Source organism: Solea solea, chromosome 5, assembly GCF_958295425.1.
Source record: "Solea solea chromosome 5, fSolSol10.1, whole genome shotgun sequence".
Taxonomy (NCBI): domain Eukaryota; kingdom Metazoa; phylum Chordata; class Actinopteri; order Pleuronectiformes; family Soleidae; genus Solea; species Solea solea.
Window position 1 is genome coordinate 6801600 of NC_081138.1, and position 23501 is coordinate 6825100.

The 23501-nt window shown below is 38.6% G+C and overlaps 1 protein-coding gene across 3 annotated transcripts in view; it reads left to right on the plus strand.

Annotated features, from left to right (window-relative positions):
* LOC131459966 (protein diaphanous homolog 3-like) overlaps nucleotides 1-23501 on the plus strand; it is a 231728-nt gene that overhangs the window by 104216 nt on the left and 104011 nt on the right. For all 3 annotated transcript variants that reach the window (XM_058630164.1, XM_058630166.1, XM_058630165.1), the window contains 2 exons: nucleotides 8892-9016; nucleotides 13043-13207. In XM_058630164.1, coding sequence (XP_058486147.1) covers nucleotides 8892-9016; nucleotides 13043-13207 — 290 coding nt within the window. The remainder of the gene's footprint in view (nucleotides 1-8891; nucleotides 9017-13042; nucleotides 13208-23501) is intronic.

Sequence of the window (23501 nt, forward strand, 5' to 3'; positions counted from 1 at the left end):
CGTTTTACACAAACAAGTGACTAGTGACTTGTAAAGCAGTTGCTTTCAGTCTAACTGAATCTTTAGAATCAGTTAATTAAAAATGTTTGTTCAGTAGTTCCTCCATGACCGGAGCCCAGACTCCGTCTGACACAGTCACCGAACTGAAATACAGCAGCAGGGTTTGTGATGCGGCTCGCTGGTCACGATCAGCAGTGCTGTCGCAAAGTACACCAGACTCCTCTGTGACTCCTTTTTAGGATTATTAAGTCTTTTTAACTGTTCGGTTTGATTCTTGTGTCGGACGTCTTGCTCAAAAAAAGTACAAGGTACCAGGTACTGTCGCTAAAGTGTTACTAAACCCGAAAACCCCTCATGTTATTTGCTGATCCAGGTGCAAATCGAGTTAGCCTCAGAAGTTACACTCCAAAAGTTCAATCAAAGATCAATGATAACATCGGTGGGTACAAAAGACATCCTGAACTTAAATACTTAAGTTTAGTAGAAGTTCTTAAAAACAGAAAGAAAAAGATAATTTTGTTTGCCTGCACCAAAGCACTGTGCTTCTTTTTTTCTCATGCAAGAATCACTATGCACATTGCTGTTTGATCATTTTAATACTGTGTCTACCTCCCACTCTCTGAGCCGATAGCTCAGTGTGATTATTGCTGTTATTTTGGTTTCCTGCTGGTGTCAACTCAAATTCTTTAGCTTTCCCCTCGCACAGTGAGTTTTATCCACTGCCTGTCAAATCAACACCCCTGGCAGTATTTACCAACAGGGTTTTGCCAACTGGTCTCACGAATGCTAAACTAGTAATAAAATAGTTATTGGACTACTTTAACAAAAAAGAGGAAAGAAAGGACATGAAAAAAGCAAAACAATGTTTTTTTACCCCTCTGTTTGCAACTTAATGTGACTTTGTGTGTAGAAATAAAAAAAAAAAGCCCAGAGTTTAGCTTTGAGTCAAATGAGAAAAGCCTTTTTTTTGTGCGTTATCTTCCTTTCAACATGTTGTTTAGTCAACTAAGGGGCGTACTGCTAAAACTAAAAACAGAATAATATTTCAGAAAGAACACTTTGGCCTCTTGTTTGATGGTAGCTATTAAGCGTTATGGCCCGACATAAACAATAGTAATGGTTTCATCAGTGGCAGAGGTAGATGATTGGAAAGGTGAGCCTCATGAAAGGATTATGAGCCCTTTAGTTTACCCAACCATAACAACCAACACTATCACAAACTTAATCACGTTTTAACACCGTGTCATTTCACGTCACTCATGTTTAATACACTCATGTCCGTGAAACAGAATTTGTTTTTCACGAACTCATGAAAAAAGATCACCACGCAGAAGAACACAATGTTCATGTCCAGCATTAAAAAAAGGGAATTCACTTTCCTTTGTATTAATAACATTACATTAGGTTTTACAAATAAGGACTACATAATCAATATAAGCATTCATCCACTGATGAAAGAGTGTGGGTTGGAAAGGTTAGTGTAACAGAATGTTCAACCAAGAAAAATAGCGTTTTTCCTCCTTCCTCTTTTTCTTGTATCTATTTTTTACTTTGAGCTTCACTCTTACCATTTTACCTTTGTTGTTCTGTAAACATGTGGTCTACAGTATTTCAGCTGTGTGGTGTTTGATCTATGGTACAGACTCTGCTCTGATGGTCCATTTTCTTCTTCAGTACAGATGTAAAAGTTGTACTTTTTTTTATCCCGTATTTATTCAAAATCGCACAACAACCCAGTGGAATATTGAATTGAAAGACACTGCAATTATTTGATAAAGTGTGTGACAACACAGCGTTATGATGAAAGTCTGCAGTGCTGCAGGAATTCTCGAGCCCAGATAAAATATGCTTTGTTTGTTGAAAGACTGTTATGTCAAAAGTCAGCATGATTTAGATATTTTTTTTTGCATGAAAATTACTACATTTTCTCAAATAACAAGTGAAACATAATAATAATATGATTTTTTTTTTTACCATATCCTGCAACTCTAGTCTACAGGTTTAAATAATAGTTTTTTTATATGTTTATGTAATTTGAGACACATGTGTTTATTTAATTAATTCATATTTTTTTTCGGACAGTACACATCAAGGGATATTCACGTGTAAATGTGCAATAATGTTGTCATGGTCTACTTTCTGTGTGCAGTTTCCATAAGAAATAAGACCAAAATAACGTCCACCAACCATTGTTTAGTCAAATAAGTGCCGTCTTGTCTGTTGTGTTGTTTGTCTGCTGTGTTGCTTTCGATGTTGTTTGTTGTCGTCATGTCATCAAGTCATGGAGACCCATTTTTTGTGAATGTTTTTGAATCTTTTAGTCACAACCTGTTTCTTGTGGCTCTCAGTGGGAGTGAGGGAAGCGAAGGCTGAGGAGTACAAAACAGAGCAGGGATGTAATATGTCTTGATTGTTTAAGCTGGAACTTCTAAGGACCCTTCTGAATTTTGTTTGTGTTATGATTATGTGTGGATAACGATGGCAAGCGTCACACTTCTCCCAAATGGACTCTGTGACCATGAGTCTTTGGGCAGAGCTCGTAGGTACAAAGGTGTGAAGAACGGAAAGTAGAATCCTCACACACCTCTTCATGGACCCTTAAGCTGAGTGCGTATTTGCATCTGTATAGATGTGGGCCTCTTCCTTTCCCGTCATCTTACTCTGTGTTTTTGTACCATTAAGAGATGCATACATAAATGTCTCATCTCCACACATCTTGTGTTCAGACACACAAATCCCATTTTGCCTTTGTGGAACCTTTCTCCTGAGAGCTTCCTTTTCATCAGTTCTGACAGCCATTTGGGAGGCCTGAAGACACTAAAAGGCTGCATTACATTCATAGACACTCACCCAAGAGCTTACACGAGCATGAAAACAAGGTTGCATCGAGGTACCAATAATGATTTGTGATTCTCTCTTTTGACTGTATGTCATTCTGTCTTTTGACTGTATGCAACGTAGCCTTGATTCCCCCACCCCCCCACGACCAATCCTGTTTGTTATGGAAGCATAACTGCAGCTTATTTCAGGCTTCCCATGTGTCTGTCACCCCATTTCTGCTCCTCTCTTTTCCTTTTCAACATTACAATCATTATTCCTCCTGACATGGAGAGGCAGTTCTTGCTTGCTGCTTTCCTCTGTCATATTCAATACATCTATTTGCCTGTCGCTGTCTGTCTCTTTTGTGTCTGTCTTGTATCTATTTCTCTGTGTATTCTGATTTACCAACCAAGCTCTCTGTCCCTTTTCTATCTTATTTCTTTTTCCTTTTGTCCCTCTTTCCAAACAATAAACAGAAGGCAGGTTCTGGCAATCACCCGGGTTTGCTCTGTTGGTCTTGGGCTTTGAGTTTGTTTGAAATATGACACGCATGGATACATAAGTGCTGGGTCATACTTATTGCGTACGGCATCTTTTGAGAGAGCTACTTCAAATTTCTGCATGTCCATACATGCCTCAAGCCTTCCAAACCTGAGTACTTGATCTCTTATTCCATTCTAGTAGCAGCAATATCGCACCAGGAAGCCAACTTTATTATTACTTCCTTGTATTCTTGGAGTTGGAGTAGTGGCTTGCACTTTTGCCTCACAGCAAGGTCACCGGTTTGAACCCCGGTTTGACTCAGTGCCTCTCAATGCCTCTCGGTAATAATGGTTCCTTGCAATGACAGGCTTTTCATAATGTCTTTGTAGCTCATTCCCAGCCTAAAATAAAATTCTATGTGGAGTTTGCATTTTCTCACCATGTGCGCATAGCTACTCTCCGGTTCTTTGGCTTCCTCCCACAGTCCAAAAACATGCAGAAGTTAACTGGACACATAGGTTTGAATGAGAGTGAATGGTTGTTCATCTTTGTGTGTTTCCCCTGTGATGACTCTAGGTCCCTGTGACCCTCATGTGGTGGATAAAGCAGTACAGTATGTATGAATCTATTCTGTGAGTGTTGAATGTATTGAATGTATACATGTATGTAGGTACTGATGGACTTCCTTGCATAACCGCAAGCAGGTTTCCAAAGTTACCCACTGTTTGTTGTCGGTTTTGACCAAAATAATAGCGTGGCAGAGGGTTGATCCAAGATGGATGAAAGATGTTTGCATCTTGGATGAGAGGTGCAAAGATCTCCAGAAGAAGAAGTCCAGTTGCCTACAGCTAACCACTGAAAATGACACAACGTGCCAGAAACAAGTCAAGTCAAAAAGATGACAACACCACCACCAATCTCCTCTTTGCCTCATATGAAGGGAAAACAACTGTCTTTCCTGTACTGCATCTTGATCCAAAATTATTTGAAGGAACTTGTATTGCTGCCAAAAATGAAGACAAAGAAGAAATTAGTGTGTACATCATGGAAACCTCCATGCATTGTAGAGACACTTAACCAGGGAATGAATACAGAGAATACATATATTTTTAAAACCTACTTGATATTTTAACATATGAATGTTACATATTACATCTTTTAAATAAGTTATATTTTATATTAAAGAAAACGCACGTTGGATTGCAGTTTTCTTTTCCTTCTTGAAGATGGCAAACTGATAACATGACTATTTTTAATGTACAATTGGTTACGATAATATCATATTACAGTCTAACCCTACCTTGTATGTGCCTAGAAGGAGCACATTGAGTGTAGTGTTTCTGAATTACAATTTCTCTCCTTTGTAGCCATTTGCAGCATCTTTTTAGTCACACATGTCTGTCAGGCATGTCTGCGTTTTTCACTCTCTTGATTTCCATAAATCAAAGGATGATCTATAGGGGATCTGTGCATGCGTGTGCAAAGCGGGGCTGTTTTGTGGACCGGTGCTTATAGCACCGTGGGATTGAAGATTAATAAAAGGATGTCAATGGGGGATTTGACCTCAGCAAATATTCCAATCATTCTGCTAAAACATCCCTATATCTATCTGAAACCTCTCTGGACCACAGAAGCATTCAGGATCATAAAGATCACTCAAAAGTACTGCTACTAGCAATATCAATAATATATCTGTGTTCATGGAGGACACCACACATGACATATAAGTTGAGTCTTGAGTCTGTTGACGTCACATTTTATTATCAGCTCATCTCACTGAGGTACAGAGCAGGTACCCAAAAAAATAAAATCACAGAGCACCAGGTATTATGTAAAGTAAAAAAGAAGAGCTGAGAGGTGCTAGAACTGCATAATGGAAAAGCGTTATATGTTTTAATGGCTGCTCTACTATACCACCCGTTGTTTTGCTGTATATAACATAGGGAATAGGATCGTGCCATTTTGATACACAGTATGAGTATTATGCTGTGTTTCCATCATGGTACAGTTGGGTTTGGTACAGTACGGTACAGTTTGGAATGGTAAAGCCCTGGGTCAAGCTTGCGTTTCAATTGAGAACAGTATTTTTACATGGATAGCGAGGTGTGAGCTGCATGATGTCTTACCAGACAACAAACAACGACATTGAAACGCGACACAACAGACAACAATGGTGATATTAGGAGTTACAGATATGGCTGCAAATTAGTTGCAACTTTATGCACAAATTTGCTCTGTCCCAATTTATATTGCAATTTTGGTCATGATAGTTAGTAATCTTTAAAAAGTGGGTCCCCATATAGAAACTTTAGGAAACACAGGTATATGATGCCAATTTACTTTTTTTTTTTTCTAGGTTAATAAAAACAAATGATATACAAAATTAACTAAAAATATATATGTATCATACTGCAATGCATACTTATATATTTTATATAAAAATAATAGGCTAAATAATAAAATGTATGGTATAAGTAATACAAGTATGTTCAACTTTTGGTTGAAAAAAAATAGAGTTGCAGTGATTTTTAAGTTTCTGTGAACAAAAAGGTAATCTTACAATAAAGTCAAAATGATAAATGGCCAGTCAGGTACCTATAATCGGTCTCAGATGATTTAAAAAAAAAAAAAAAAAAATGGCCTGATGAATTGGTCTTACCTCTATTTGACAGAGAAAACCAATGTTGTGTCATTCCCGTTGTCTCATGTGACGCATGTGTGTCTTTGGCTAAATCTAAAATGAATGTGTTGCTCTTTTCTCAGTCACTGCATCATCACTAGGATTTCATTTCCATCAACAGACAGACTGTCTGGCTTCCTTTCATGTACACATCCTGCCCACACCTCCTTCAGCCCAGCTTGTTTTCTTGGTTAAAAGGCTCAAGTTAGCCAAATATTGAAAAAAGGAAAATGATAGAGCAGGTAAAGTCCCACTTTCTGATGGCTAATCAAACATGATTATTATTGATATTCCAAAGAAAACAGTGATTTGTCTTCGATTCTAATAGGCGGTACAGTACAGAGATTTTTCTTTTTTGCTTTCTCTGTCTTAACTGATGACATTTGTAGTTTGTTTATTTTTCAGGAGCAAAGATGTTCATTCACTATAATGATATATATTTTTGTTTGTTATATATAATTGTGCTAGTGCTCCTGTAGGAGTTGAAGTCTGACTTAGCCTAGCACACAGTCCTGTCACTTGATGAACTAATCTTTTAATTCATCTTGTGAGTAATGAAAGTGACCTCATCATTAAGGATGAGCATGTCTATCAAAAATACTATTTTTGTTAAATATTCTAAACTCCAGTACGCATGAGCTTGAGAAAGTAATGCAGTGTTCACAGAGTGTTGAGCTAACGGGAGCCGCTCATGAGATGCATTCAAAGACCCTGGTAAATGTCATCACTTCTACAGCATTTTAAGCTTAATTACATACAAATTCACTGTACTGACATGAATTTCATGTGGGCCCCGCTGTGCGATTTGTGCCATTGTCTTGACAATCGCGAAATATGCACAAATCTAACTTTAATAACCTCACAACCATGGCTCTATAGCAGGCATGTCCAAAGTCCGACCCATGGGCCAATCACAGCCCTCAGTCAGATTCTGTATGGCAAGCAGCTTCGGTTTTATTATGTATTATTTATGGCCCCGGGACAGAGTAGGACATAAAATAGGCTTCAATCACGTGTCATCACCATTAGCTTAGCTGGTAAGGAGCTGCACTTTGAAACCCAGGGTTCCTGGGTTTGCAACCTAGCCATGACAGACAGATACATATACTATTTCTATTATGTTATTATGTTATCTGACTCCTTATGTGAAAGAAGAAAGGCAGGGTTTTTCTCATTTTCTCACTCCTTCATGGCTTAGATTTGGTTATATTGCCATTTAAAAATGATAATTGTGACAATGAAAATGAAATTATTAAAAAAAGGTTTGGACAACCCTGCTCTATAGGATACATTCTATCCATTGCTGTTTTATACTCTTGTGCAGACCCAAACAAACCACTTTAACACAGGCATTAGATAAAGACAGTCCGTATGAGACTAGCTGGTGGTGAAAAGAAGTAAGTGGTTACCTTTTACCTCGCAAACGTCCGCCCTGTAATTCACCTTTTATACCTACGCATTCTTCTCTGACCATTTTTAATCGGAGTAATTTCTCTATCATCAGGCTTTTTTTCCTGCTCAACTTCACTGACACAGTTAACTAAGGTTGAAGGCACTGAAAATGCCAAAGCGCACCCTTCCATTAAGAAGCTTGTCAGAGAGTGTATTGCATCTACTGATGTCTCAATCAGAGCTGTATTCACAGAGAAACTGCTCTGCACTGACCAGATGTTAAGGCTGATTTTATTTTGGTAAGAAATCACCGCACCAATGTGTGCAGGAAAAAAACAAAAACAAAACAGCAGACACTTATCAGAGTTGAGCTGAGTTATCATTGTATGTTTTTTTTTTTTCCTTCAGGATTAAAAAATACACTGATTGTGTACACTAATGTTCATATGCACTTATAAATCACAAGTTAATGATGATTAAACATTTTCAAATGTCAAAAATGTGTGCATTTCAAGGGAGTAAGGTTGGGAACCACTGCTATCAATGATACTATGATCTCTCGGCTTTGACACTAGTCCTTTACAATCTAATATCATATCGCGCACCTAATATAGAGTAAAGAGAGTAAAACTATTTGCATTTATTAAACTTGAGGTTTCAAGGACAGCATCTTTAACTATAGCACACTTTCAGAACATTTCCAAGTAAAGATGTTTGACTGAAAAAGTGTATGTGTGTGTGTGTGTGTATCTCTCCATCCGTATGGGGTTTATGATTTAAGCGCAGTAAGAAGTTTAGCTGCATTGAAGTTCTCTCTCTCTTCTGTGATGATCAAGGGAAATTTGAAAACCACTTAAAAATAAGCAGCTTAAGCTTTTTTTTTTTTTTTTTTGTCAAGCAGAGTCTAATCAGGGTAATTTAAGCCACATGCTGTATTCAGTGACTAGCTTAAAGTGTCAGCCATGACCAACTTAACAGAAATTATGGCTCCGTGTTCTCCTGCTCCATCACCTGTGTGATCCATGAACCTGTTGGTATGACTGAAGAAAAAGGAGGCAGCAGTTTTTTTTTTAATCTGATTTATTCTTTTCCTGTTACTGAAAAGCCATATACACAGTGTTCACTTTCACTGCTTTGTGTTTGCCACTGTACTCTTACATCAATTGACATGTTTACAACACACATGAAAGCATATGAGAGGTAAACAGTGAGCGTACTTTCACTTGATGTTTATTTATTTATTTTTCTTCCCCTATTCATTGTTTATTCCCATGGTGTTTGCGTGTTGCAGCGTGTGAGCCTATAATAAGCATGCAATTGAACTGGCTTCTATCTTGCTTTTTGTGTGCGTGTTTTCTTTCTCTTTAATGTTGTTTTTCTCCGACTCTTTCAAAACATCAGAATAATAACACATTGATTGTACCTGTAATTGAGTTGTCCGCTCTCTGCTTGTTCCTTCACATTTGGGTGTGTTTGAGGGTGCTTTAACACGTGTGTGTGTGTGTGTGTGTGTCAGTGTCTGCAGAGAATCTGGAAAAGAGCCTGAGGCAGATGGAGAAGCAGCTGCTGCAGCTGGAGAGAGACCTGGAGACTTTCTCTTCCCCCGATGACCCCAGTGACATGTTCTTCACAAAAATGGCAATATCCTTTTATAATTATAACAGCGCTCATCATATATCCATTCAGGCCGTGACTTTACTCTGTGCGTTTACTTCATCAAATGCAACATTTGTACATTCATCACTGTGTTGCTACACCCTGGCAGTAGAACAGGGTTGACATACAAGACTGTGTGTTTGTTTAAGGGGAAGCAAATGCACTGTTTCTCCTCTTCAAACATTATATATGTTATAGAACTGTGGCTGAGAACATGAGACAAAATGACGGATGTGGAGTAAAGACATGCACTGTTTAATCGAGCTAAGGCCGTAGTCTGACTAAGACAAGGAATTGGACAACTTGCCAAGTTCGAGTATACATGCAGAGAAGGAAAGAGATTTATTGGCCGTGTATGTCTGACTCCGCCTCTATAGGGGCGCTGTATCTCTCTATAAGCTAGTGCATATTGAATTGAATTGAGAGAAGGACTGTAGCTAATTCAGCTCTGTTCAGTTCATGTACAGTATGTCGTTAAAGTGCCACCGAAATGGTGAAAATGATGCTTCTCATGTGTTTTAAACACATGGTTTATGTTATTATTCTGTACAAACACTGATGAGCGGTAAGAATCTAAACAATATTCACCTGCTTTAGTCCCCACTGAAGTATATACTGTTTGTGTATTTGTGTGTGTGTGTATAGACAGATGTGTATGTGGTGTAGTGATTAAACCAGAGCTTCTCCAGTGGACACACACACACACAAAAACACTCTTACATTGAGACCAAAGCAGGTGAATGTGAATGTTGCTTCTCTACACGTTTCTTGAACAGGTTTGATAGGCATAACCTAGGGAGAAAGTTGGAGAGGGAGAATTTGGACGAAAGCTTCCCGTTGTTTTTCTGTTGCTGTCTTTTTCTTTTATTAATCTCCATCGTGGCTCAAGCAAGTCTATTGTGAGATGTGAATTTCAGTTTAAATCACCAATTAAAAGGAGCATGAATAATGCAATTTCTCTTTAGTGTTGGCATCTTGTCACTGTCCTCTTTGGATGTCGACATCCAGTGCTGACAGCTGTCAGGGTATGTCTCAGATCAGGTGTGTAACTATGTGTTCAATAATGCACCCTGAACTGAACCTGCTTCATGTAGTTTTGATCAGTAGCCTCGGGGTTGGGGCCACTGATGGATTGTGTTAGTAGTTAGCAGAGAACTCGAGTGGAACACACACAAAAAAAAGCTGAGAATGAATTTGACTGTCTTTCACTGCTTTGCTTTCCAACTCCAGGTGCTTGTCTTATTATAGCTGGACTGATTACAATTCCTGAGTATCTTGGCATAAATCCCACCCACAGAAAAACACAGTTTAACAATAATCATGATATTAAATTAAATTACACTGGACAAAAATGCATCCTTTTCACCACAGTCCACCATCATCCCAACTTCACCCAGTAATCTCTATTCATGTTAGAGTCATAAATATGTGATATCTGTGAGTTTATATTAATGTTAGTTTCTTTTTTTCTTCAACAGTAACCTTGATTTCTGCATTTATCAAAACTCTTAATGTGGTTTTGAATTTAAAATTGGCAAGCCATGTTTGTATAAGATATTACACACAAGTTTAGAGTCATGCATTATTTTATTATGTCCCCAAGTGGCATTCTTATTTGTAGGGAACCTGGAACTTTGAATTTTTAGCTTGATTCTTTAGCAATCTTGCATACCCAGAGTTCAGGACTCCAAGATGTCTGCTACCATACAAACACTGCTACTTTTTCCCGTTAATAGCACTTTTTTTCATATTAGTTTCACAGTAAATACACGTATGTCCTACGCTGTGTGCAAAATACCACGTAGAGCATCATTATTGAGTGGTATTGCTAACAATGGCTAACCTAAGATACATTTATGTTTCTGACTTCTTAACTGGAACGCCATAAACTCAGTGGTGACATCACTCCCATTCCTGATTTCCGAGATTTGATGTAAACCGAACGCAGCAGCAGTTAAAGCTTTTAAGACATCAAGTCCAAGGATACTAAATAGACTTTTCCTCTTTTATTATGCCAATTCTGGAGGCTTTTTTTTTTTTACACAATGCTTGTCAGTGGTGTTGGTGTCAATTGAGACAAAGAGCTCGTACAGGCACCAGCAGCACATGAGACCTCACAGGTGTCACTCTGGTATCTGAAAATTCCAGTTGGACTTTATGCTCCAATTGAGTTTGGAGTTGAAGTGTTATTGGTTAAGTGTTGCACTGAGCTCAGTGAGGGTGGTAAATTAGGACAGGAAAAAACAGAGGGATAACAAGCAAATGAAGAATGGAAGAAATAAATAATGTAGAGGAGAAAGGCGGTGGGTGAAGAAAGAATGAACAAGAACTCTTGATAATGAGCAGCAGTGGACCACAACTTTCTTCAGAATAGTAAAGAAGTCAGGAGAGGGCAAACTTGAGGAGGAGAGATTTTTTTGCACCCCAAGATACTGATCATGCGTGGCTCTCAGCTTTGTCTTCATTTTTCTACGTCTTACTTTCCATCACCTGCTCAGCCCCATCCTTATGTCTCCTCTCCCCCCATATCTTGGCTTTGAAAGGTATTACAGACAAGTCAATCTGTGAACAGTGCCTCCTGAACCAAATTCACCCAGCTGTGAATAGGTAGTCTAATGCCCAGCCAGATTCAACTGAGACCAGACTTCAAATGGGTCTATCAATTGAGCCATAATGAAGGAGCTCAATAGGAGCCAGAGTGGCTGCCCACTCAGGCTGCTTATCTGCCTCGAGACAAGGATGTCGTGGTCATTAACAAGCTTTCTCGTCAGCAGCACGTCTTTTGGTGCAAAGGCCCCGATTGTATAAACTCTGACTATTATTTTTTTTTTTTTCCCCATCATCCCTTTTCTTTCTTGTACTTACTTTTTGAGCATTATTTTTAGAACTTTGCTATGCACAAAAACTCACCAAAGTAGGTGTGCACACCCCAGGATTGGAGAAATCTTTCAGAGCGATCCAATGAATTTTGTAGGAGGGATAGTTAAAAAATATTTTGTGTTCCCACAACTTTGCACACCACTTCCGCCTACACCAAATCGTCGTACTTTGATCTGTATGCGGGTTACCACGGCAACCACGGTAGTAATCGAAACTAGCTTTCTTTTCTTTCTTTTTTTTAATTTAGCCACAGCAAAAATGTATCTTTCCAATGAGGCACTCATTTAAACTCATCAAACTTTGTCCACATTTAATATTTTTATGGTTACTATTTGGCAGTCGAGGAGGTAAATGTTTCCTTGTCTAGTTAGCAGTAGCACACCATCCAGCATGTGGGAGTGTGAAGCCCTGGTCAATGCTGCATTCAGCTTTAATTCAAATGCATTCAAATTAGTTCAAAATCAATGCAAGCTTTATTTTTTTTTCATGGTTCAAAATGTTTTTTGTTTTTTTTTTCTTTCAGTTTTTGTTGATTTATTCCCAGTTGGCCTGGCTAGTTGTTGAGCCACAAGGGCCTGCAATGCAGGCAGGCTTGTGTGAGAAAAAGGAGAAACAACGACAATGAGCTGAAGAGAGTGGGGTTAAAAGAAAAAGCTTAAGAAACTCCTCCAGAAATGTGCCAAACTCAGCAATGTGTTTAAAACAGGTTTGCAGAAGTGCCAGAAGTTGATAAGGTCTCCCATGATGTTTGGGCTATGATACACATTAAGTGCTGTGTTCAATAAAACATGACACGCAGTGATGGAACGAGCGTCTGAGATCCAGTTTATTTCGTTTCTGAGCTGAAGCAGCAGTAGAATAGTAGTTTACTGTCAGAGGTGAAGAAAAGGACCACAACAACAGCTATGAGCTCTGCAACCTCTAGGGAGGACAGACGGGGGTCTATTCACTGCTCTAGATTTCCATCATCCAAACTAGTCAATTTTGAAGCAGGATATAGCACCGATTTTTTTTAAAGATGTTTGCTGCATCTTTCCCTCGATTAAAAATGAGTTACGCTGCTTAGTATCTTCCATTTAATGTATACTTATTGTGTGATGGCTGTGTTTATGACCTTGACCACATCCTCACAGCTTCAGCAAGGTCGCGCGGGAGCAGTACGGCAAGCTGAAAATCATGCACAGCAACATGGAGACGCTGTATCAGAATGTGCTGGAGTACTTTGCAATTGACCCCAAGAAGACCTCTGTGGAGGAGCTGTTCACTGATCTCAGCAACTTCCGTTCCATGTTCACTGTGAGTACGCTGTGCTGTACATTGACCCATGAATACGTACATTTCTGCGCCTCTCATGCGTGAAGGGAACAATTAATTAAAGCTCGAGTCTGCAAATTATAGGTTATTTGTTGAAATTCTCTTCCCGTCTGGTTAATCATCAATAAATAAAGTTGTCCAGGGGGGAAACCCAGTGTAGAGCAATTCTGGAAAAGCTGCAACTGATGTATCCCACACAGAGAGGAGAGAGCTTCAATAACACTGACACTGAAGCATTAACATCAGTAAATTACTCTTTTTTTTTTGCGTGAATGACATAACTACCACCTTTATTACAGTATTGTGAAGCTACAGTGGAATGTTTTTCTGGGATTTTTTTCTTTTCTTTAATTATTTAATGCTATCAGGCTGTGAAGAGGATTTTAAACAAATTAGATAAAAAAACCTACTCCGGGTTTTAAAATGTATTATCAGATATTGGTAAACACGTCAAGATCCCCCGATATGACTGATGAATAAAGCAGTAGACTAAATAGGCTGCTACCTGCCTACCTACGCCTTCTAAGCTTGCATCCTCTCGCCCTCTCCTCTATTTTTAAATGTTTCTATTTTGCACAATGACGATGATTTTTATCTACATCTGTTGTGACTTGAGTATGCAGAATAGTATGTTAATTTCACTACAAAAGATACTAAAAGACACCTCTACAGTTGGGCACAGGGAAAAACCTATTGGTAGTGGTAACCAGTCCAAGTGCTCCCGATATATCGGCATATAGGATATCGGCAAAAAGTCCAATATCATGCGTCCTTATTGAAAACAAATGACAGACTCCAGCTTTAACACATTTCTTCAGATGTGATGTTCAGTATCACAGTATTAATATCTAGTGGTTGTCACATGTCACAGTTTACTATAAATGTGGTAATATGTTGGTTTTAAAAAGAATGCTTTGACACCGTGTAGAGGTAGAAATTACCCAACAATGGCTACACATACTTAACAGAGATTCTTATTCTATTCTTTTTATAATGTTCGTATTATCCTGTATGCGTTTGGTGTCTTTTATACACTGATTTAGCTTTAAAAAAACTTGGCAAATGAGGCTGACACGGGACATATTTCACTCTCAGGTGCAATAGAACCTTCATGACGGGTTCACGGAGATTGAAAGTGAAGTTCTCTCATGAGAAACAGAAGTGATTTGCATGTCTTTCACAGCTTGAACTGTGATGTCTGACTGCAGGTAAACAATATCATGAGTGAGCACATGGCAAATAGCTCTACATTAACAGAGCAACAGACTACAATTTTTTTTGGGTCATTATGAAACTATGGCAGGCTGCCAGAGTCTAGATAATTAATGAGACTCACTGATTTAGTTATTATATAGCACTGGTCCCTGTAGTAGAAGACTTTTATAAATTAATGTTATGACGATTGAAATATATTTAATAATGTGATAAATACAATCAAATGTATTATCTTTTATGTATTAATTATAATCTCTCTATATTCTATCATCTCACTGGCAGCTGTGTCTTGGCTACAGGCACTGTGTTTGCAAGGCAGAGTTCGTAATGGTTTAATTAAAACATGACATTACTCAGGGGGCCTCATGTGGCCCAAGGGCCACGAGTTTGAGACCTCTGCTTTGTTAGTGGGTAAAATAATATCTAATGTATGTTTTAAATTTGAAAAGAGTTTATGGTTAATGTAAAGCAGAACAGTGCTAGTCCTGTGTAGTCCAGTCCTGCCCAGACGTTTATGTCATGACTGACTCTGTGGCCTTATCAGTCTGCTTCTACTGTGGAGCTGTGGAGAAGCACTGTGTCTAATCAGCAGGATTAGTGGCACAGACCACTGGGTGCAATAGATAATAGTAGCTAATTAGCCTGCCCAAGTTTCTGCCCTGCCCCCAACTTAACATCCACCACACAAATGGATTTCCATGCCTCTTTGTCTTTTTTCCCCTCTGCACAGTCATTATTTCTGCTTTAGATTTGCTCGTACTCCAATGATTTTTCTTTGAGAGTGCTGGTGGAGTGCTCGTATTCCTGCTTTACATCTCACATGCAGAATTGTATTAGTGTCATCAAGTATCTTGCCTGCAATGCAAGGTTATTTTCAGCTCAGATGCCATCTTGCTTAAGTTTGGTTATTTGAAATGGCATAATTTGGTAAATTAACACCAGTAGCCAAACATAGAATTGTATTAACTTTGCAAAGCCTCTCTAACAATAAGGAAAGAATGGAGTATTGCAATTTTACTAATCACACAAACTAAAGCTAAATAAAGTAGAAATGGAGATAGAAAAACTACAGTTGAACACAGTTCTTTCTCATTAATGCGTTAATCGCAATTAATTAAGGGCCAAAAATGTTGCAATTTTTTTTTTTTTTCTTAAATCACCTTAATTATGCGTAGCATCTCTTGCACCATTGTTCACACAGTGAGTGTACCTGCTGCTATGTTACACGTAGGGTTTGGCTTTGAACATTGCTGAAATATTATGCTTTTAAATGCTCTAAATGATTCTCTGTACTCAAAACTAGAATCTACTTTGAAGTGGATACAGAAAGTGTTGTGTTTGTGACGTACAGTCTGTGCATAGTGATGTCGGATGTTTGGATTGTGTCGGATTTTGAATTTTTCCCTTTCTTGTAACGGCTCATCCGAAATACAAACATTGACGTTCAGCTCAGTAGAGCTGTCACTTTTTATTCAAAATTCTCAAATAATCACTATGGTTCCCATAAAATGCATGCTGCCATCTCACTAGTACTGAAGTAGCACCCACATTTTCCCACCATATCATATGACAGTGCCAGCCGCAGCAGCGACAGCACCTTGGAGTTTAAAGCGTGCAGTGCATGAGAGAGCCTCATTATGTGTGCAGAAAAACCACTTGAGTTTGTAAGCACTGTCTGTGTTAGAGTCCTGGTGTTTGCAATTGCTTGTTTTTAACCACTTGGAGCAAAAAGTGGAGCATATTTAGTCGATGTATGCGGGATCCATATTTATGCCATGATTCATCAGAGTGTGAAATCTTTTCAGCATTGTCCTGCTTCCATATTAGTACCTGTAATTTCTTGAAGACATTTAACCTTTAGCCAAAGTGTTTCTTTAGTCCTGCCTCCTCCCCTGCTTATTATGCTGTCTTCTCAATGTCTGCAAAGCTGAGACTGAAGTACCTGCAGTTTCTCCACAGTCTTCAGGGGCTCGAGGAAATTCACAGACAGTCAGAAGAAAAAAAAAAATGTTCCCAGTTGCATTGCTTTTAACCTGGCTATTCTTTTCTTCTACTTTTTTTAACCTCAGCTATTGATCCTCAAACCTCTGTGCTCTGATCCTTGCCTCACCGTAATAGCTGCAACTCAGTCCAGCACAGCCTTTGTTCATATGTGAATCTGACCCAGAGCAAACGATACAAACCTCAGTCTGCTCCATGCGTTATTTTATTTTCTTTATTATTTTTTAAAGATTTATTGTTTTGGCCTTTTTGCCTTTATTGATGGAGACAGTAACAATGGAGACGGACAGGAAAGCACGATAGGGCCAAGGCCAGTCCACGTTATCTGAAGATTACACACACACACACACAGCTGCAAGACATGCATGAGCATTACATACACGTGTTGTATGAGTAAAACTCATTGACGTCTTGCTAATGTTGCGTTCCATTTGTTGTCGGAACTCGGATTTCCGTCTCGGAAACTCAGAGCAACCTGCTTCGCACCCCTATGCCTGGTCTCCTGTGAGGTGGGTGTGTGGCTATGCCTGGGATTGTTGGCTGCGGTCTTTCCTGGATCCTTACCCCCCTCACATATCCACTAAAACGTGCATTCACAGACATACACACATTCCACTTTTCACAATTCAAACTAGCGTGATATTTCTCGCTCACTCCTTCATCTTCCCTTACCCTTGTCTGTCCACTCCCCACCACAAAAAAATAAATAAACAAAAAATAATGAAAAAAAAACCAACATAAATAAATAACAGGGCGAGTATAACTGTCTCTTCCTGTGCAAATCTGTTCAAGGCCACAAGGCATGCAGACAACCACACTGCATGCCTAAGGTACTGGACAGGATGGGTTAAAAAATATGAAAATAAAACATTTTAGCATCAGCTCAGCTCACTTAGAACCTCGTCCAGAGCAGGTACCAAAAAAAGCACCAGATACCAGATACTGTCCCTAACGGCAAAGAAAACAAGTAAAGTCAAATGGAGTTGAACTGAGTAGTGCTAAAACTGTATAATGGAAAAGCTCCATAATATTTAAAACCAACTTTCAGTCACATCATTCCAGTCTTAATGCCAATGATCACAGAATTTGACATAACTGGTGTTGCCCTGAGACTTTTGCATAGCAGTGTACCGTATATATGACACGCTAATGGCACGGCGGAGTGCCAGTTCATGCTGTTGTCATCTCTTTTCAAATTTGCTTTATGGTTCCGTCTCTGGCCACGGAGAAGTCTTTGTGTTCAGACCAAACAAAAACAGTTTAATGACTCTGCCACTGAGGGGTGAACAAGTCAAGTGTTATAAAGACTAGCCTGAAATGGCCAAAACCCTCAAGGGAGCCATTTATTCCCCTTTGATAGGTCAAGGTATAAGCAGCTTTACACTCTTAGCAATTTGGTCAAATTGTCACATCATGCAGACATGTCTTAGGAGAAGCCAAGGCCAGGTCAATGAACATAGGCTTATAGTAAATCTCAGCACCGTAACCTCTCAGTTAAATCTGTGTCAGCATTTACCCTGCCGTGCCATGGCCCGTGTTAATAGGTGTGCACTGTTTTCCAACCACTGCCTGAAGTCAGCTAAGCCTTGAACTGTGTATATGTTGCTCAAATAATGTTTGTGTGTGCGTAAGAACGTCATTTTTTGTTGAGTTTTTTTTTATTATTATTATTTCATTTTATAGGGGAAGCTGCTTAGGTTTTATTTTTTGTCCACACATACACACACACACATACAGCATGCTCAGTCACCCATAGGAAGGAGACCCAGGGCGAGGCCGTACGTCTGACAGGAATCCAATTGAGCGTGTCTAATGGCGGACATCCAGGAGAGGCGGAGGGGGGGGAGCAGACCTGCAGTGATGAAGGAGAGCGGAGGGCAATTTCCTTAGAGAGCTGCTTTACTCTCTCTTTCCACTCTCTCATTTCAACATTACGGTTACAAAAAAATAATGCTTTGTCAGAGAGCAAAGAAAAAAAATACATGACTCTTCATATGGTCCATCTCTTCTTCGTTATTTCTCAAAATCAATTCCGCTTTAGTTTAGTTTTTGAAATTTTCCAGTGTCTAGATCAGTGAGGCGGTTTCAGCGGTCACATGTTTTTTTTTTAGTTTTTTTTTTTATTGCTAATCTGTTCTCAGATAGCATGGCCTTTCTGTGCTGGTCCTGAACAGTTTATTTGAATACTGCTCTATTATGTTTGTTAATAGTTGTTTTATATTTAATCTATATTTTGATTGATAATTATCATATTATACTGCATACATTTGTGAAACGTATTAAATATTATAAATTAAAATGTACCTATATATATTGAGAAACAAAATTATACATTTTTATTTTATTATTATAATATAAAGAGTCACTTAACACTTTTTTATATTCAGCCTTATTATTTGTGTTTATAGAAGAGTCAATGTCATTGTTTTTAAAACAAACAAATATCCTTTATTTAACATTAAAAACACAAATAAATAAATCGGGTATTATCTGAAATGAAAGATAACTGTATTTTATAAAAAAAAACAATAGATATTTTATTTTAGAGTGTATTCATAGTGTATTGTCACAAAAATCTTGAAAGAAAACTTTTTATGAGTCCAGAGAAACAACCTTTGTGGGGATTTATATCCCGATACATCTCATATATCGGGATATTGAAGAAAGACATCCAGATATTATTTATAAGCCATATCACCGAGCCTTACAGCAATATTGATTTGATTTATATCGTGATATATATCCGTTTTAGATCCATTATTTTTTATCTCTACCAATTTGTAGTCTTTGTTTATGTTTGTCTCTGGCTGGTTTGTCACTCAGTCTCCCCCTTAAATCTGCATTTAAATAATAATCATTACAAAGAAAAGATGGATTGTTGTGACATTTCCTACAAATATTTATGCATACAATTATGCAGATCCAGGTCAGAAACGTACATTAACATTCAGAATAAATATCTCAGTGGAGGAAAAGGTATTGCCAGTAGTTTTGACTTTAGAAGAGTTAAAAAGTGAACTTTTTCAGATTCACTGAGCAGTATTTCCTACCTTGTGGATGAACAAGGTAGGGGGGGGGAAAGGGCTGGCTGGTTCAAGTTGACAGAAAGACTATGAAAGGTTGGATATCTGTTCTTGTCCTCAGCAGAAAACCATTTTGGAATACAGCTTGAGGTGGAGGAGCAAGAAAAGAAAGGCATGAGCAGAAAACTGTATAACACAGAGAGGTTGATCTGCTCAGTCTCAGTTTTTGCTGTGGCACGCTGAGGTTGGGGGTCAAAATTTGGCATCAGTTACATGAATCTACCCAACATGCCTTGTGTCAGACAATCCAGGCTGGTGTTGATGGTGTAGCAAATGTTTTCTTGGCAGATTTTGTGACCATTTAATACCAGTCAGTCATCATTTGAATGCTAATACCACTCTGAGTACTGTAGCTGTTTATGTGCGTCCCTTTATAGCCGTAATTTACCAATCTCCTGTAATCGCTAGTTACAGCATGATGGTGCTTCATGCCACAAAAGCAAACATCGTCAAAATTGCTGTCATGAACATGACAATGAGTTTGTTGGCCTTGGCAACCACCGTGTCTGAATCCAACAGGACATTTGCAGATTCACAGCATGAGCGTCCATCTGACAAATCTACTGCAGAAATTATACGATGCAGTCATTTCGACATGGAGCACAATCTCAGAGGAAGGGTTCCAACATCTTGTGGACTAATTGCCATAAAGAATTGATGCTGAATTCTGAGCCAAAGGAAGAAGTAGCCAGTATTTGTGCAGTGCTCCTCACAAAGTGCGGGCTTAATTTATTTTTCAACAGTGTTGGGAATGTGACATTTAACTAAATGTCTTTCAAAATGAATGCAATTAAAAAAGAATTATGCTACATTACAGAATTTCCCTCTGAGAAGAGTAACTTTTTAAAGTACTTTTACTTTACCAAAAATGTGAAACAATGCCACTTAATGAAACCCCTTATAATGCATGTATCTGCTCAATCTCACTGGCAGCTGTGTCACACTGGGCCTTGCTCTCACTCACGGCAGCTTTCAAGAAAAATGGATCCAGTGTGCCGTCATCCACATAAAGCTCTTATTGTTGACTGTCCAAATACATCTCGAACACTCAGACATCCTTTTCAGTTCTTTCTCCATATCTGGATAAGCTTTGCCTCTCTGTAGGTAGGAAATGTTTGGTTTTTTTTTTCTCAGCGACAGTTCCTCTCTTGTTAAATGTCATAGGGATTTTATTGATAATCTCATGCATAGTTGACAATAGCAGCACACCCACTACCATGTGGCCCTTCTACAAGCTTGTTAATGTCTTTAGCAGTGTCAGCTTTTGCCAAGGTAAAAGTTACCCAAAGCTGTAGCACAACCGCTAATGCTATAGAGCTGTGGTCAGCTTGCATGTACTGTTCACGTTTACACTAGAGTTTCCCATAGGTGACAGGTTCTTGTTACCCTTCACTTAACTTGTATTTTACCGTGATATTCTTGTGTTTTTATCTAACATATTCTAAATGATGCAAATACTTCCACAAAGTAAGCTCTGTCCGTTATGCTTCTATCTTGCGATCGGATAACGCTTCACCACATGCATTTACACCTACACATGCGTCTTCGGTGTCCACATCACGGTCCGATTACCATCTGTCATACCCTCTCATGTGTGTAGTCTTTGACAAGCAGATTGGATCACAATTCGTCCTCAGTTATATACCTGTACTTATAAGTGGTCAGGCACCATCCGATTGTAATCCATTTTAATGCCAGGTGTAAAGGGGCCCTAACAGGGTTCCCATGGGTCGTCAAATCGTAATTACTAGTGGTGTCTGTCTCTCTGCTGTTGATGTGAGATTCCCTGCAGAACAATGCGCAAGTAACATTAGAAGAGAGTTATGTTAAATTACGTGATGCCTGGGAAATGCAAATTCCAAGATCTCTGGCTCACTGAAAAAAAAAAACAAAGACTGACTCGCCCAAGATCCCAAGGACAATCACTTGTCCAGATGCAGAGTGTGCTGCAAATCAATATAAGTGGATGCCATGGGTGAAGCGGCTCTTACAAGTTGTCCTCCCATCTTCAGGTGTGCCAGCACATTTGGTCCTCGAATTTGAGGGGATTGGCCCTTAAAAAGTCCTTGAATTTGATCTACCAACGTGTAAGAGCCGGCAAGGAATTCAGTAGTGTTCAACTTTTGTCTCTCATGATTCTTAAATTTAAATGACCTTTTTCATATCATTTCATTGCCATTAGTGTTTAATTTAGTACAAACATCCAAGTTCCATGATTCATTCATTGAGGATATTGACTGTGTACCTGACTTAACTTTCATCCTGTGGTGAAAAGCAAATAAAAGCCTGCATACACACTACTAGGATTGTGAAGCAATATAATAATCATTACCATGTAAACATCATCACCATTTTGAATACGCTGGTAGTTTTATGAAACCGTTAGCACTGTTGTGTCTCAAAGCTGACGATGTTGCTGTAGGGTATGATTTAATGAATCAAAACTTAGCATCAAACCTGGATGAGCTGTATAGTAATTGGCCCACATTTGCATCACAGGCGTAAGAGGGCATCTGGTTTGATCTGGTTATTTATTTACAAAAGTCAAACTAATCATTTCTATGTAGTCCTTTGGTTTTAAAATACGTTGTCAAACGTAATTAGCAATCTGATCCGTGAAGCTGTCGCATTTCTCCACTGAGTAGATCACTGCTTATGCGAAATTGTCTGTGGTTTAGTCTCATTGTACAAGTACGTTGTTTTAGTAATTGAGCTTGACACTTTAATATGATGTGCAAAAAGGGGAGGACGTGTCAGAGTGTTGACAAATTTGACATTTGTATCATCCTAACGATCTATTTTTTACCTTGCACTACTTAATTTATCCCCTTTTTTTTTTTTTTTAAACGTATCATGTGTCACTTCCTGCGTTCTCTCCTTTTCCCTTCATTATCTTTACCCACAATTTGTCTAAATGGATACCTATTAAGTCCGCAGTCATTAGTGAATTAGTGGTTGCCATGAACAACAGGTAGTCACGTGACCAAATCAAAAATAATATCGGTGAATGAGGTGGTTTCCTTTATAAGTAGGTCTCTGAACAGCTTGCGTCAGTCTCATTTGGTATTCATCTCCTCCTGCCACCCTACTTTAGAGCTCTCCTCCTGATTTTACTCCAAACCTGCTAAGTGGTACTCATCAGTATCATTACGCACCATTGTCTTTCCACGTCTTGTATAAACCCGTGCAGTGCCCATCAAACTGGAGCGTGACCTTTCATAAAGTCCATGATGACATCATGAAAGTGTTTTCTTTTTTTTTTTTGTCTTTCTTTCTTAGTTCAAAACAAATGAATTACATTACACACCCAATCCACAATTATTCCACAATATTCAAAGATTATGATGTTTACTTAAAGGCACAGTGTGTACAATTTAGGTGAAATCATTTCCATTTAGCAGAAATCATTTCTTAATGTTTTTACACACACATCACCTCATGAATTGTTGTTTTCATTACACCAGAATGAGCCTTTTGTCTTTACATCAGCGGTGGGTCTTCTCAGCCGCCATGTTGGACAACTATGGTTTTAATGGACAAAAAAAAAGCTTTTTGAGTTTTAATGCTAACTGAAGGCTACAATATAGGTTCTCCTACATGCTTGGAAGGAAAGGGTGTGGTGAGGGTAAATTCACCTGCATTCTGTACTTTTAAGTTGCCCTTTAAGTACAGTTTGGTGTACACTTCAGATTTTTTTTTTCAAGTTGACTATAATTTTCAGCAAAAATCACTTTTTCAGCTTATGCGATACTTAGTATCGGTCCGATACTGGTCAAAATCACTAAAATTCACGTCCTATATATATCACATGCTACAGTATGCACACACTGTAAAAATGTAAATCAAGTTCAGCAATCAGCTGAACCATGCTGTCAGCTGTTTATTTCGTCTTTATGCGAGCAGAATATTTGTTACACAATTTGAGAATTATGTCTTTGAAATCACTTAAAAAGGTTAGCGCAACTGTGTCAACAGCT